At 39.0% G+C, this 17627-nt stretch overlaps 1 protein-coding gene across 1 annotated transcript in view; it reads left to right on the top strand.

The window, feature by feature from the left end:
- phactr2 (phosphatase and actin regulator 2) overlaps positions 1-14582 on the top strand; it is a gene marked incomplete at its 5' end in the record, with an annotated part of 38492 nt that extends 23910 nt beyond the window's left edge. Inside the window, 11 exons of the mRNA XM_083897538.1 lie at positions 1626-1811; positions 2651-2725; positions 3152-3292; positions 5493-6012; positions 7194-7372; positions 7528-7684; positions 8038-8093; positions 10133-10194; positions 10530-10667; positions 12116-12192; positions 13563-14582. Of these exons, the coding sequence (XP_083753664.1) occupies positions 1626-1811; positions 2651-2725; positions 3152-3292; positions 5493-6012; positions 7194-7372; positions 7528-7684; positions 8038-8093; positions 10133-10194; positions 10530-10667; positions 12116-12192; positions 13563-13578 (1607 nt within the window). The 3' untranslated portion in view covers positions 13579-14582. The remainder of the gene's footprint in view (positions 1-1625; positions 1812-2650; positions 2726-3151; positions 3293-5492; positions 6013-7193; positions 7373-7527; positions 7685-8037; positions 8094-10132; positions 10195-10529; positions 10668-12115; positions 12193-13562) is intronic.
- Between the last annotated feature and the right edge of the window lie 3045 nt (positions 14583-17627).

A 17627-nucleotide genomic window follows, 5' to 3' on the forward strand; every position in this document is an offset into this window, starting at 1 on the left:
TTTCCTCACCACCAGAGATAAAGTGATGCTAAAAGTAGCTTTACAATTAACTATTCACCTTATTCCTGGAGGTGCTACTGTTCATTAAATGATTAAGTTTGGAACTTCTTGAGCAGAAGAGGAAGTAGCAGTAAGCTAGTTATTTCCAGAGGCTCTCCACGGTGTGGGCAGCAGGGTTACATGGGTACAGGATCATGCTGGTCTTGCAATTCAAGAGCATCTTGCTGTTTGTCAGTTTTTCACCTGATGTTGAAACTAAAAACCCAGGCTTGTTAATGTTGAACACTCTCTATATTGTCTGCCTTTAAATAAGATTGTGTCCTACTTTTTTTTTTTTTTTTTTTACAAACCACAACCAAACTAATTTCTGAAGCCACTTCCTCCCATGCCTCAATACACAGTAAATCTAGCAGCGTTAACAACAAAACAATAATTATTAAAAATGTATATATTATTTGGGAAATACAGACACTATTTCCACATCATTGTTCTAATGTGACTTATATGTAAAACAATCTGACAGTGTTGAATTAACACTAAAATAATCAATTAAAGTCTTTATATTTACACATATCTCAATTGTGTCTAGTTCTAAACAGAACTGGTGTTAAATTGACAATTTTCTCATCATTCTGTTTGAAGTGTATCAGTGATTTTCTTCACCAGAATTTTTCAGTTTCTGTTTCAGTGTTCCTTACACTTCAGCTTTGTCACAGTGAACTTCACACTGTTGAAATGATGTCCCCACGTGTTACATTTCGCAATGGCTCTCACTGATTAGCATCTAGTTACCATCTGCTCTCAGCAATAAACTATGCCCACAATTCGTGCAAGGTATCATGGGGGATAGGAATAAGGTTCATACCAAGTGTTATGTTATGTAAGTTTATTGATACTGATAATCATATACTGACAAACGAGGAACCAATACCGCTTGACCAAAATGTGTTTGGAAGCTTGTTGGGTTTTATATGAGGTGATGTCACTCACACGTCACCTTGTATTATGGTATTGTTTGGTTTTATATGAGGTGATGTCACTCACACAAATGTAGTTTCAGTTAGTTTGAATCTGAGGAATTACCTCTTATTTCTTGGTATGGTTCTGCTATGGTGAAAGCAACACACACACACATATTATGACCATATGCATTCCCTATCCCCTTACTCTAATCTTTACAAATAAATGCCCATCCCCAACCCTCAACCTAACCCTAACCAAAACCTAATTGACCCTAACTCTAAACCCAAGTTTGAAAAAGTCCTTTAATCTCGCGAGAACTATGTGTATATATATATATATATATACGTATGTGTATAGTGCACACACACACACACCATTCACTCACTGCATTTTCCAGAAGCTCATCTAATCTTTCAACAGGAAGTGGAGGAGTTGTGGAAGGCTTTAACCAGCCAAGTCACACAGACACACACACACACACACACTGCAAATACTGTAAAGACATAGTAAGAAATATTCCATCTTTGATGGTCAAGGCTGAGTTTAAGAGTGGGGCAGATGTATGTCCACAATATTCTTTATCTGTTTATGTGTACTTGTCAGACCCATTTTTCCTGTCTCTAATTCAGATGTCATATTTTTGCATATATTTTCTCTCCTAGTTGATGGGTTGGAGAAATCATCATCATTGGCCAGCTGTGATGTGGTGGTGGACAGTGCCACGAATACCCAGAATCCTCCTGCATCACGGCAGCAACGAGGAAAACTGTCATCATTAGGAAAACTGTTCAAACCCTGGAAGTGGAGGAAGAAGAAAACCAGTGACAAGTTCCAGGATCTTTCCAAAGGTTGGACTGTGTGTGTGTGTGTGTGTGTGTGTGTGTGTGCGAGGGTGGGGGGTGTTGTCTTGTAATTCTATGAACAAGCTCATGAGTGTCTGTACAACATCACAGGCAGCTTATATTTTTGGATTTGTGCTGAACACGGAAATCATGGGGTGAAGAGTTTACTAAAATCCTTCATAAAAAAAAAGTTAAAATTTTGTTTTGGTTGTTTTTACATGAATGCACTATTTGTCATTGGATTGGATTCCAGAAGCATTGAACACATTCTACATTGTACATTTAAATATGGATTGCTCCATTGCTATTCAAACATACATTTTGGCCTAATGGTCACTATGGATTGTCACCATTAAACTTGTTTGTCTAGGTCATGTATTTGGCAGTGAAGGACAACATGTAATTGAAGATTGTGTGGATGGTTATGGCTGCATAAGGATACTGTCTGCTTTATTAGCAAAGATTGGGACAATGAACAGAAACATCAAATTAATTATCATGAACCAGTGTGTATTCAGCCAAGAGAATGTGCAGTGGGTGATGATGATGATGATGATGATGATGATGATGATGATGATGATGATGATGATGATGATGATGATGATGTTCAGTTGTACCATAATGACAGAATTCACCTAGTTCCTCATTTATGTGGTGCTGTTCTGCTCGCTGAAGTTAGGGGATTGCAATGCTGCTTTGCAATAAAAGGAGGAACAAACTGGATCAGTTCTGCAATGCTTTTTCCGATTTCTGTCAAAAATGTAACAGCTGTCGAGGACTAGATGGACTAAATAGAACTCCTTGTGCTGAATCATGCTTTGACCGTGACTTTGTTCATCCATTAGTTCTAGAGAGAAAAATCTCCACCAGACAAACAAGAGAGGAGCTCATCAAGAAAGGAGTTCTCATCCCTGACCAAGGTTTGTCTATCATCCTGTGACACATTTTCAATACTTCTGTCAAATGCAAAATCAGAAATGATAATAACACAAAGCAGAGTTAGCAGAATTTGAATATAGTGTGTAACCGATTTAAATACACATTTTTGTTTTTTGTAGTTTTAGAAGAAGCTTTGCAACCATTATTATGTCAATATATATTTTACACAGGCTGCCATGCAGTATACGTTTCTGGTATACAAAAGCCACCGTAGTTTGCTAGATGTCACAAAGTCTTACACACTGGACCTTTAAATACAAATGGAGTCATATTTAAGATGTACCAAGTGATTTATTTTCACCAGCATGAGCAGTTTTCATTCTGTTTCAGTTCCTCTCTCGTGCTCTCATGCATTGCTGAAACGGTAAACGATATAAACTGAGTGTACTCTTTAATCTCTCCACCAGAAGAGTCAATCAACAGTCAAAATCTCAATGGCCATGCCACATCCAGTGTGACAAAAGAGGAGGTCAAAGTTGACATAGAGTCTCCAGAAACAGTGCTGCAGGAACAGGCTACTGGTCCCATCCGTACTGAGGACAAACCAGGTAACTTCTTTGACCTTTTATAGAGGGATACAGAACAGTGAACCTTCCACGTTGGCCATTTTATTTTTAGATGCTTGACGTCAATGTTGCTGGGTTTTTTTTGTTGTTGTAGTTTTTAGTTTCTTTGAAGTTTCTTTTTCCTCTCAGTCGTGGAATGCATTTGTATCGGCAGCCTGACATTGAATCCCCTGTGGGATCTCTGACCGGCCCTAATGTGTTCAAATAGATATTCCCATTACTGCATCAGCCTGCAGCAGGTATTCTCAGCCTGAACAGAGCAGCATCTCCATCTCCCTCTAGAGACAGACCACTGCTCCTCTATCTGATGCTGCTTAAGTGTTGAGATGTTTTCATCTCAACCCTGTTAGCATTGAACAGGGCCATTTGTTTGTTCATTTATCAATAAATGGAACATGGCGCAAGCAACTAAGACTGTGAACACGAACACACGGATCATGCTGGAGGTTAATGGGTTCATTCTATCTGTTAATCTTATGTAAATGAGAATACAGATCACACATCTTTTGGTCATCATCATTAGCTCTTTTCAATGCACTCTTTATCTGCAATCATCTCTTCTGTCTTTGTGTGCTTGTCTTGCATGTCCATTTTGCGTAGAGGCACATCTTCTCTTCTGCCTCTCAACTCTCCATTTTAACCTAAACGCCAAACGTTTTCTTCCTGCTTCCTCTGCTCTGCCCAGCGAGGTGTGACACTAAACCCGTCGCTCGGGCAAACCAGGCACGACCTCAGGATGTTCAAGCTAAAAAATTGCAAAGTGCCACTCTGCCTGCCTCATCCAAATCTGCAGGTGGCACTGCAGCCACAAACAGGCATAAAGAAGTTGCCACAGGGACTAAAAAGACATCTAAAACAACAGGCAAGACAGGCTCATCCACTCAGGCTAAAGCTAACCCACGGGGCTCTAACAACACGAGCCGTGTCATTGGTAAGTTAGTTGGGGCCTGAAGCCAGTTTGCCTGTTGCCTGTCTGCATGGAAAATGTGCTCGCATCACTGTTTGAATGGAAAAGGAGGCTCAATATAAAGCTGCCTGTCAACCATTGTTTCATGTACACTCCATCATGTATTTGAAGTGCTTCCTTCAAGTTCCTGCAAAATAGTATTTTTTCCCCTCCCTGTCTCTTTCTCTGGATAATGTCCTTTCCACATTAGAAATGGTTTCCGGTCATGTCTGTCTGTTTTCTCACAAAGCAGAAGTGAACATTTATTCACTCTGCTCTGCTAATGATGCAAAAGTGTGTACATGCGCACGTGCATGTGTGTGTCTGTGTGTCGATGTACTTGATAACATACACAATGATGAATGTAAACCTGACCACAGCCCATAATAGTGCATGCAATATTTGTCTGGTCTTTTCTGAAGCCTCCTGTGTATTTTTCTGCTGTTATTGGAACAAACTGGTATATACATATATTTTATTAGTGTTAATAAGTACAGCTTGAAGTTAATCTCATCCCTTGGGCTGATTTTACCAGAACACAACAGAAATGATTGATGAATTTAAAGGATATCAGCGTTACTTTAGGTAATCTAAATTTGGATATTTGTTATATTATAGCAGCTTCATAACAGATCAATTGTGGATTGCATATATAATGCTTATATATAATGTATTAAAAATAAGAATGGAGCTAATAAATGATTAATCACTGTTTTAAGTGTGAGTAATTTGTGTTTGTCCTTTGGTAAGTTAAAACCAGAAATGATTAGACATCACTCTGTGTGCCAGGAATTTGTTTAATAGTTGTGGACCTCAGAGTAAAAATTAAAACTCAAGAAGTGTGTCTATTTATATTTGTTTCTTTCATATTATGATAGATGGTTTTTGGATTTGATTTCTGTAGTAGTATCTCCATTGTTGTACCTTTTCAATATAATGACATGATAATGTATATCTAAAAAATTTATATCTTTTTTTCTGACTTCCAAGTGATTTTATGGTTGTTAACCCTTGTTTACTCTTTATCCACTAGAGAGACAAAAAGCAGCATCATTTCATTTTAAACCTTAAGAGATGCCTCAGTGAGATTTTCATAGAGAGAACCACACTCACACATGCAGACAGTTGGAGGGTTTTGTGTCCCGTGTGTAGCTTTGCATGTCCTCAGATTTATAATAAAACTGAAACCCTGAGAAGAAAGCTCTCTTACAATGTCTTGCTCCTGTTTCTCCTCAGCCAAATCCTCCCATCCAAAAAAGACAGGAGGCACAGCGAAAACAACCCCTGCGTCCACCTCCAACCCACGCTCTCGTACGTTGAAGGATGCAGGTGGTGCAGCACAGACTGACAAGACAAATGCAAGGACCAACCGTAAATCATGCACTCCCAACTCTTCCTCTTTACCTCAGAAGGCCACCGCAGAGACTTCTAAACAGTCTGGGGCGTTAAAACCATCGGCCATTTCCTCACGCACCACCAAGACGGCCTTATCTAAAGCCTCAGTCAAAGAGACGGAGGGAACTTCTCAATCTGCTCTGGATGCCTCTGCTGTGGGTAAGGAGACCCACAAAGGAGTGACTCCTGAAGCTACAGCGGGTCATTCTGCCCATGTTAACACTGTCACAGAAGACACTTCCTTCACAGAGGGAGACACGGATAACAGCTCACAGGATGAGAAAAGAAGAAATGAAAAGGAGGGAGGAGAGGAAGAAAAGAAGAATGGAGAAATGGAGCCTGCTGTGAAGAACAGTCCCAGGTAACAACATAGTCAGGACATTTGTTCACAATCTCTGCATCTCAATCTTACATATGTGATGCTTTATAAAGCTGCCTTAATGGATTTCTAATGCTGAAAAGTTTTAACGCTGCAGTGCATAACATTTGGTTTTTGTTGCTGATTACTTTTCCTCTGTTTGGTCATAAACAGAAACGATGTAATGGCGCTATTCCACTACACAGTCCCAGCACGGCATCTACTTGACTTTTTAGTACCTGCTCTTACAAGGGTCTGACATTCGACACAAGAATCAAACCAAACAATGCCGAACTGTAGATCAGTTAAAATACTTTAAAATCCTGAAAACTTACGTGTTAATCTCCAACATTTAACAAGGAAACGTCTAATATCTCAACATTGAACATAGGAGTCTAGTGTATTTAGCGGCAACACTGCCGAAAGTGGAGAGCGGCAAGCCGCATCACAACCGCTGTGTTTCAGCTTTCAGCTCAGTGACTGTGTCAGACAGAGTCTGTGCCTCGGTACTGAACAATTCTGTGAACAAATCTTTTTAATTAGCTGAGTCTAATGATTCAGTTACACAGAAAACAACTGCTTTACAAGTCACTAGTTTGTGTGTGTCGCATGTAAAACAAAGTCGGTTTCATGCAGCTGAGCTATGATGACTCCGCCCACGTTGAGGAGATACTATAGTAATGGAAAACAATACCAAACTGCGTTGAGGTGAGTCGTGCCGGGACTGTGTCGTGGCAAAGCACCATAAGAGTATTTGTACGCCGTGTCCCTCATCTGAAAACAGGCTCTGTCAAGCAGCTGTCACACCAGACTGAGGGAGCAGGGGCAGGCGGGGACAAGAAGCATTTCTCCTGTCAACCTGCTCAATGACAGCATTTTTTAAACAGTAGAATTTGTATTTGTATTTTCAGTCAAACTCCAACCTGTTTTCCATTGCTCAGTGTTGCTGTTGCCTTTGTTTATCACTTCCATGGTGGATCACAGAAATGTTACCGCGGTGACGCGAGATCTAAACACCACTATACTGAGCATTGTTTGACAGTAGTAACATGCATTTCTTCATATTTAAAGGTTACGAATGATAATGAGTTGATTTACAATAGACTTAAAGCAAAGTATGAACATTTAGTCGATCATTTTCAAAAAGTCAAGGACTGTTCTACTTTTTATTTTTTTGGCTGCAGGTCGCAAGAGGGCCAGTCTGAAAAGACACAGGGCCTGAGCGTAAAAACAGATCAGGTCTTAGTGACGGTGATCCCTGATCGGCCAAGAGACAGCCAGACTAGTGACTCTGACTCTGACGGCCCAATCCTGTACCGGGATGAGGAAGAAGAAGACGAGGAAGACGACGAGTACACGAATAGTATGCACCACACAGTCAAACATACCCTTAAACACAAAAATATCCGCATTTATCATTGTAGACTTGATCAATGTTTGATTGTGATCTCCAACTGATTACTGTGCCGTTTGTTTCAAGGCCTGTAACAAATTCTCGCTGCTGCACCTTTATTTCAGGTGCTCTGGCCATCAAGATCCGGCGGAGAGACACTCTAAACATCAAGCTCGGGAACCGACCCAGCAAGAGAGAGCTGGAGGAGAAAAACATTCTGCCAAGGAGCTCGGAGACAGAAAGACACGAGATGCGCCAGCAGATAGGCTCCAAACTAGTCAGGTACCAACACACACACACACACACACACACAGAGCATGCTGGGATTATGTATCTAGGTGTGAATATTCATCATAGATTTGGCAGAAATATGAGGTCATAAGAGAGAATGTTGATTGTTTTTTTTGTTGTTGTGGGTGGTGTACGAGTACAAATGATGCACAGTAAAAATCCTAGTTTTCTTTTGACCAGAGAGGCTGATAAAAAGATAAACCTTTGGGTTTACAAGGGAAAAAAAAAGGTGTAAATAGCTTTTCTCACAAGTATAACTGTGAAGATCCACGCTGTATTTCTGAAGAGCTGTGAACGTTTGAATCATTGTAAAAATGTATGAGAACACAGATTTCTCTTTTCAGACGCCTGAGCCAAAGACCCACCACAGAGGAGCTGGAGCAGAGAAACATCCTTAAACGTAAGTTTCTGAAAGACATGTCATATTCATTTCATATTGGTATAAATAAATTGAAAAAGTTGTATTCATAATAGTTCTTGTTGTGGAAAAGCAGACTTAAACACAGACACTAGTAAGTAGGGCTGTCACTTTTTATTCAAAATGTGATATTATTACACAAGTGGGATTGAGAATGCATGCTGTCTTCTCATAAGCAATTCATATCATTGTGGCGACAGCATCTTGGAGATGCAAGTCTCCTCTCTCTCATCGCAACTTCCTGTAAGATGGCTCATAAATGTCTGCGTGTGTGTGCCGGGGACATCTGTGTGCGCCGAGCGTTCTCGCCCACGGGTATTATTGTAAATTTGACAAAAAACAGCCACTCTCCATTCTGATCAGGTTGTCAGACTTGTGTTTCTGGTAAATAATATCAGAAGTTAAATTGGGTCATTTGCTTTGTTTATCAGTTCTATAGTTCTAACTACATTATTACATTTTAGTGGAATGCTGTTGGAGCTTCCTCCTGTTGTCAGTGATTTATTTAATCCTATACTGAGTGCTATATTGTACACTAGCAGCACTGTGAATAAGGTAACAATTATTAAAATTGTTACTAAAGTAATGAAAACTGTGATGTTTGTGCTGTATTCGGGGATCAGCAACTTTCTGCTTTCACAGACCAGATTAAAGAAAGCCAAAAGAAGACGACAGACTAGAACATAAACAAAAGTAACGAGAACAAAATTAAAAGTATGATAATAATGGTAATGTAAATAAAGCAACTAATAAAAAGGTGTATAGGTGTTAGTTAATAACTGTCAATATAAAGGTCAGGATAAAATCAGTAAATATAGCAGTAAAAATAAGTAAAAGTTACAAGAAGTAGTTTTAAGAACAGATTTAAAAGATGCTACTGTTTCTGCGAGCCTCATCTCCTCAGGCAGCTCCGCTCAAAAGTCGCGCAGCCCTGACGGCAAAGGCTCGGTCTTCTCTGGATTGAGCCTCGACTTTGGAACAGTCCACAGGGCCATGCCCGAGGAGCAACATTATGACTATGCTTTCAGGTTGTCATATCTATAATGTTTGTAATTCACCTGAAATCAAGGTCGTTCTGCCATATGTTGAACTTTGTAGAAATAAATCATGAACATGAGTTAGAGATTTAGATTTAACTAGTTAGAGTTATGTTAAATATAGTTCTTACTAATCACAATAGAATAGGTTCAAATGAGGTTGTTATCCTTGGGTTAGGGTTAATTATCTCTCTGTTCAGAGAGCTGAAGGCATGGATGTTTCTGTTTCTGTCCTCACACCAGAGTCTCTGTAAGCTGAACAGCAAACAGTACTTGTCTCAGTTTATGTGTCTAATTACACCAAAACCCTTCCAGCAGCTTGTTTTTGTGCTTTTAGACCAGGTTTTAACGGGTGTGACACTTGCATAAAACAATGGTTTGACTCTTTGGTTCACTGTTTTAAAGTCGCTATCGGCAATCGCTTTAAGCATTCAGATTGCAGGTCTCTCAAACACTGCTGCTTTATCTTTCTCTCTCTCGTCATGTGATGACTGAGTTTTAACAATCGGCAACCAACAAAACCGTAAATAAATGTTTGATCATAATTAAAAACATGATCTTCCATGCCCAAGCACCAAACTTTTAAATCAACACAATCGGTGAAATCCTCTGTGATATTTGGTGAAGCAATCTGTCGCGCAATTCCAATTGCAAACATCAAATCCACTGAGTTATTTTTATAAAATTGTGTTTTCCTTTAAACCTGAAAAACAAGTGGGTCAGTGTGAGATGTTTGGCTCTTCTGCAGTATATTGTCACATTGTTTATTTACATGCATATTTACTCTCTCTATGTAAAGTTTACGTCTATGAAGACATTGTCTTAATTACAGAGCTAACTCACATGATCCAGTCATAGTCATACTGTGTTACAGCCATGGTCATGCTTTTTATAACAAGTCACATTTCCCAGTTATTGATAAAAGGATAAGCTTGTTACAGACACAGTAGTTGTGAAGTGACTCAGCTGGTTCATTTCTTGCAGAGAAAAATGAAGTAGAGGAGCACGAAGCCAAGCAAGAGATTAAAAGGAGACTCTCCAGAAAGGTACTGCAAACACTAAACGCACTCACACACACATTTAAGAGCGAAGACGGAGTCTATATTTAGCTGCTAAAATGTTAAGTTTCATCTTATGAAGTCTTATTGGGGGGGAAATAATGATGCCATGTTTGGTGAACTGAGCCATCTAGTGGACATGAATGGAACTAGGAAATAAGATCAGTTTCCTGCATGTGTTTTAATTAAAGTCAGGGCACAGCAGTAAAAATTAAGCATGCATAAATTATATTTTCAATTATATGCTATAGCTTAAAAAATAAATAAATAAATAAAACACTGAAGTCTGTCTGATATGTCTTTTTCTTGGTGCTTGTGTGTAGTTGAGTGTGAGGCCTACAGTGGCAGAGCTCATTGCTCGAAGGATCCTGCGTTTCAACGAGTACGTGGAAGTAACAGATGCCAAGGATTATGACCGGCGAGCAGACAAACCCTGGACACGCCTGACTCCTGCTGACAAGGTACTGCAGTTAACAAGCTCAATATTACAGTGGCTGGTGCATATTTTATACATAAAATACGAGTGAAGTTGAGGTGTTTAATTGATGAAACACAGCTGGATACCCAAACAAAGCATGATGTCAGCATTTGAACACACATGAATGTTGATCGTCTCCACTGATGCAGAGAGTGGTTAGCATTCAGCCATTAATAGCATCAGTGAAACTGATGTTTGGTGATAAGGTCACAGTGTTACATTTTTTCCAGGACTTGACAACTTCATTGAATTGTGAAAGCTTAATATTATCTTCAACTGCAAAATAATGGTTTGTATTTTCTGGTCTTAAGCAGTTAAACTAAACAAAAAAGTATAGGATTTATGATGTATAGTATGTTTTTGGACACATTGGAATAATACACTCACTGGAAGAATAACTTTTTTGTTTTCAAAGTACAAGGTCTTTTTTAATCTGTTATAGAACCTTCTCACAGAAGGAGAAAAAAGCTATTTCTGTGTCCGGTGCTCCCTCTGCTGTTGATGTGTGGAAGTGCACAAAAATCACACTAAAATCTCCATCACCATAAACCAGGGGCCTGCAACCTGTGGCTTGAGAACCTCATGTGGCTCTTCAGCGGCTCCTTGTAGCTTTGAAGAAAGCACACTTTTTTGTCCAGATAAAGGCATAAATAAAAGTTTTTTGATATTTTCTCTGTCACATCCAACAGAAAAACCTCCCCTGAAAGCCATTAAAGTAATGTGTACATGAAGAAGTTCACATTTGGAGTCCTGTCCATCTTTAGATCCATGTACTTACACTAGGCAGGTTTTCTCAGACATAAACTACATATCACGTATCAACTTGTATCAACAAACTGTAGTTCTTTAAATGTAGTAGGCTATATATGTATATATATAAAAAAAACTGTACATTTTATGTCTGGAGCATTAATTGGAGCATTAATTATCTTCATTTTAAGGATCCTTAAAATGAAGATAATTAATGCTCCAGATGAATTTTATTTGGGTGCAGAGGGGACAAAAATGTCTCTTTTCATTCTAAAGGTTGCAGACCCCTGTCCTAAACCCTAAACATGACTCCTCTCATAGAGTTTAACTACCATCTGTATGATCAGGCAAATGGACAGGAGCTCATGCCAAAAAAATAGTTCTCTGATCAGTCACATTCAATACTCATGGTCCTGAGTTTCAGTATCCTCTAATTCCATCCCATATATTATGATATAAAAATAAGTGACAAACTAACATAAACCTTTCCTAACGATACAAATGTTTGCTTGGTTTTATGCCATCCCTTATCAAATTTTGGACAGACAACCCCAGTATTAGCCTTTATTTGATGTGTGATTGTGTGTGTGTGTGTGTGTGTGTGTGTGTGTGTGTGTGTGTGTGTGTGTGTGTGTGTGTGTGTGTGTGTGTGTGTGTGTGTGTGTCCTCTCTGCCCCTCAGGCTGCTATTCGCAAGGAGCTGAACGAGTTTAAGAGCCGAGAGATGGAGGTTCATGAAGACAGCAAACAGTTCACCAGGTACTCAGCGGTCGATTTTTTGTTCCCGACTCTGATGATAGCTTGCACTTCATTAGTAATTTACCCCTGTAAATCCTGCTGGTTATTAGCTCCCTGTGATCAATATTTATATTATTCCGGTCCCCTGAAGCCTTTTCCGCTAACCACATTAAAGTCATGATATACACACACGCAGGTCGACTACAGACTACAGTTTATTATCCTTTGGGATTGATTGCCAATAAAGTTCAGGTTCTCTCTCGATGTCTGTGTTATTAGATCTGTGCGACATGGTTTTATATGATACTACTGTTCAGATCTCTAAGAGAATATGTCTGTAAAAGCCTTCTCTGCTTTTCCATTATAATACAGTATTTATTTTTTTATCCACACAATATGAAAGTATAAAGCTCACTTATTAATATTAAATAATTCTCAGAAGTTGTTTTACTGATTTACTGTGAGTCTTCAGGTCGTGTCCAGTGCTTGAAATCCTTGAAAGTGCTTGAAGTTGCAACTTTATTTCTTTCACAACAAACAGCTACATGACTGAGAAGTTAACCTATAACAGGGAGAAATTATAATACTGTTTTCCTTATTTATTTTTCTGCAATTACAGAATACACATTGCTTATAACATAACACCATCTCTTTCAATGTCATTTTATAATGTAAAGTCATAATTTTTCATATTAAGGCTGTCAAAATATAGATGTTTCTTCATTTCAATGAATCCCCAAAGTTCAATTGTTAATCACACGTTTCAGTTTGCATTATTTACTGTTCACATGAGTTTTCAAGTCCATATTAACAATGTAAAGCAACTCTCACTGGTGTATCTTGATTCTAATGGTGTTTCCACCTCCTCGCCTCGGAAACGGTTAAGTTGTGTTACCACTAGCATAGTACCTGGTACCAGGCGCTTTTTTTAGTACCTGCTCTGGTGAGGTTCCAAGCGAGCTGAGGCGAAAATATGCATGATGTCGCCAGACTGCTGGCCACTGATTGGTCAGAGTGCCGACACAAGAATCAAGCCTAACAGTGCCGAACTGTAGATCAGATAAAAAGTCTTAACAATCCTCAAAACGTTTCGGCGAGCGTGATCGGTTTTCTTTAGTTGCATGCGCCACACAACAATCAACTGTGACACTGACCCACTCCTGACCTTCATTTTAAACGTGTAAATTCCATGGTACCACAGCTGTAAATGCTTGTAAAATGCTTGAATTTGACCTTAAAGATGTGTATTACGTATATCAGTTTTATTGTTTTGTGAAGATCTCTCATATACGCTCTACTGCGTCTTATATTTCCCAAAAGTAGATGATATGATACTGCGTTAATTTCCCCTGCCTTGTATCATTTCATGATCAAATCCTGTGTATTTTCAGATTCCATCGACCTTGAGGGCGCTTTCACTGCCACAAACCCTCTGGACCACATTTCCCAGCAGCCCTCTGGCCATCTGGACCCTCACTACACAGCCACACATCAACTCATGACGCATCTTTCTCTATAATGATAGTTAAAGGTTTGTCTTAAGGCGCTGGTCATCCACAGACTCTGGAAAAAAACAAACACATATAAACACATATCTATAGTCACAACAGTATGTAGAACTATTTATTGACTGTGGATGTGGAGAGCATACTGGTATGAAGTGTTTCTTTTCCCTTTCTTTTGTTCACTTCAGGCCTTGTAATAAAATGGGAGGGAAAATAGCCTTGTAATGAATGTGACCCAAGTGTACTGTACAGGTTGTGTACATGCCACGGTATTCTTTGTCATAAACTGCCAAATAACCACATATGGGCACCCTCTTTAGAGCAGAAGATGGGAGCGATTGGTTGGTTGTGTGCCGTTGTCAGTGCCTGTGTCATAGAGGAGAGAGGTTTGTTCTGCTTTGATGTGGCTCTCGGGGTTGAATCTGAAATACTGCAGTTAATTGTAAGACATATTTGAAGTATATTGCCACTAGAGGGCATTATATCATAAGAGTTGTAGCCTGTACTGATGAAGTGTTGAGCTTTTAAACTGCTGAAGCCGAGGGAGCAGTGGGTACCTGAGGCTTTAATAATGAAGTGCAATGGAAATCGCTCCGGTTTATAGCTCGATCTAATCACTCGGGCGCTCCTGATGATACACAATAATCATGTGTCTTCTTGTGGCGAGTTATTCAGTGCTTAGATTCAACCTCAGTATTTCATTTTAGCTGTAATTTGATTGAACCTTGGTCTTTTGCTGGGTGGATGTTGTTGGCTGTGCTATTTTTTTTGTTGCGTTTCACCACTGAATGTACCATGTAAAAGGCGATCATTAACGTAGAGCTGCAACCAACGATTAATTTCATAATCAATGAATCTTTCGATTATGTTCTCCATTAATCGAGTCTTTGTTTGGTTCATAAAACGTTGATAAAATGTGTCCAAACTTTGAAATGATGACCAATATCTTTCACTTTTAATGATTTCTTTGTCAAATGGAGCAATGAAAACAGAAAATATTCACACGTTGCAGCCCTACATTAATGCATAGATGGAGAAACTTAACCTTTTACATCAGAAATGTAAAAAAGCTGGTAGATGAAGAGATAAAACACGGGTGCTTATTGTTGCCAAGCATTTTCATACGTAACTCAAACGACCACATTAGTAATTCTTCATTCCCGGGACTAGACGGTGATTCTTGATAGCGATTGACAGGACAGACTTCCTGCCTCCACAACGCTCGTCGTTCTTACAAAGAGTAACTGAAAAGGACAATTATTCTGTCTGTGTTTGATTGTGTGGAGGTTGCAACATGAAAAAAAAAAGGTGTACAGTGATGGAAAAACAACCAACAGTATTCATTTGTGTCCATGTTTATGTTGTTATATATTGATTTTGTACAGAATGTATATGGAGCATGTGCATACATCGAAATGAAATTTACTATCAATATTATACAGTGATGTGAAAGTTTGAAGCTCTGATTTTACTTTTGTTTTTTGTTTTTTTTAATCATCAAACCTGCCTGTTCCTGGAGGCAGTGACAAATCTGATTATTCATTGTCCTTAATGCAGCTGACATCACTGGTAGTGACTTGTTTAAAAAGTGATTTGTAATCCACTCAAATTTAGATTTACCGCGTGTTACCTCGCTCAAACAATGACACAAGTGAGATTAAACAATCTCAAACATTCTAGAGTATCAAGACAGTGGTCTTGTATAATCCAGGTGCGTTTTGTCATAAAGGGAAACATGAGTCCATGTGGAATTAGATTTTATATAAATGAGCCAGAGCAGCAAGACCAGAAGGCTCTTATTTCACAAAAAAACAAAACAAATCGAAAGTCTTAAAAGGTGCTCACAGCTTGATGCAGTAATACCTCGGTAAACATGAACTGCTTTTTAAAAGACTATAAATTGAATCAGGTGATGCAGAACTGCTTTATTTTAAAGTCTGTGTACAGTGTGTAGTACTTAGAAGCAGGCATAAACAGATATGAAGACATTTGAAGTGTTTATTAATGCATTTCTCAGCCCCGTACGAAGGGTTAACAACTATGTGGAGAATGATATGCATTAATTGTACTTCATTACAGCCATTTCACACCGTGTTATCAAATCACAGTTTCAAATGTCCTTAGATGTGATAATGGCGACAGATGTGCTGCTTAAACGTGTGAAATCTTGACATTTACCTACCAAGAAGCATTAGAAATCCAATTTGTGTAAGTGATTCAAACATATAGATATTTATTTATAATGCGAGTGCTTATTCCCCACCTAAAATATTCAGTGTGACATTAAAGTACCAAACATTCAGTAATTTTAGAGTGATTTTTAAAACACTCACGTCCACTTTGAAACTTTTGTGGCTTCGACTTTTTTTAATTTGCAGCTGCAGAGGCTTTCGCAATTTCAAGACAATGTTTACATTTGAGAATGCCTCATGCATTTTTTATTTCCTCCCAAATGCTCAGTAAGGTATCAGGAGCATTTCCTTTTCTTTCTTTTTTTTCTGTCCCCCACATAAGGGCAGCGCAATGCTCAAAGCAGCAAAGACCTGGGGCTGGATATTTCACATGGACTCCAAATACCTTTACTGTGTGTCGGTCTTTGAACCTGTAGGATGACGTCATGCTGTATATCCACCCCCAAAAAACTGCTACTGTTACATGTAAACTGTCAAAACATGTATATTGTTTTTGTATATAAAGAATCATGAAAATACACAGTACACAGTTTGTCATCAGAGTTTTTTCCACAAGTGGAGCAGTCAGAAAGGATGAATATTATGGTAATAAGCACTTAATTTTAAATCCATACACTGTACATGCCTGAATAATTATAGACGGTTTTTATCCCCCTTCCTTCTTGTGTGTGTTACTCAGAAGTCAGAACAGGCTATTCAGAGTGCCACATATAAATGCACTGTTCACAGACATGAAAGGCAAAGAGGAAGGCACTTAGGCTCAGTTGGGTTTTATTTATAAACCATAGTCAATAGTATTTAACTGCATTATGCCCTAAGCCAATAAGAAAACCCAGACTGAGTTTACAATGCCGGTTACAAGATCATTTGCAGACTTTCTGGAAACACTAGAACAAAAAAACCTTTCAGCTTGTCCAATCAGTTATTCCAATAGTAATCATTTTGTGTGCAAAAAGCTACTTTTTTAATCAAGGATTCTAAAGCTCAACAGAGAAGCCTTTAAAGCCAATAACTCTAAAAGGTTGTGGAACATCATGATTTTTATGACTGGAATATGTTATTGAACTAAACCCCTTGTGACAGTTTCACTATCCACCCATCTTTTTTCTACCACTTTATCCTCCACAGGAGGGTCGCTGTGCCAATCTCAGCTGACATAGGGCGATAGGCGGGGTACACCCCGGACAGGTCGCCAGTCCATCAAAGGGCCACATAAACAACCATTCACTCTCACTCTCACGCCTACGATTAATTTAGAGTGACCAATTTGCCTAATCCTCATATTGCATGGTTTTGGACTGTGGGAGGAAGCCGGAGAAGCTGGAGAAAACCCACGCACACAGAGAGAGAACATGCAAACCACTGCACTAAAAACTGTGGCACATTTCCACTAACTATTATATTTGCATTTGATTGATTTGAAAAACATACGCTGTTACATACTAATCTCACAGCCTGAATCATTATTACTCTTGAAGATGTCGGCGCACAAACTCCAAGAAATTGCTAAAGGTGTTGGTGTTTGATTTAAAGGTGATATAGGTGACAGCGGCCTTTATCATTTAGCACGGTGACTGCGATCAACATGTTGCACAAACACTTATACACAAACATATCTGCCCCAACCATCTGTTTTATGCTTTTCGACATTGAACCTATTTGGTTTATTTTTAGCGCGTCAGCAGCAGGAGGAGTCTGCTCGAGAACAGCACCAGAGAATTAGCACATAATGAGGAGAGGAAACGACAAGGGAAAACTA

The sequence above is a fragment of the Microchirus variegatus genome (assembly GCF_963457635.1).
Source record: "Microchirus variegatus genome assembly, chromosome: 11".
Taxonomy (NCBI): domain Eukaryota; kingdom Metazoa; phylum Chordata; class Actinopteri; order Pleuronectiformes; family Soleidae; genus Microchirus; species Microchirus variegatus.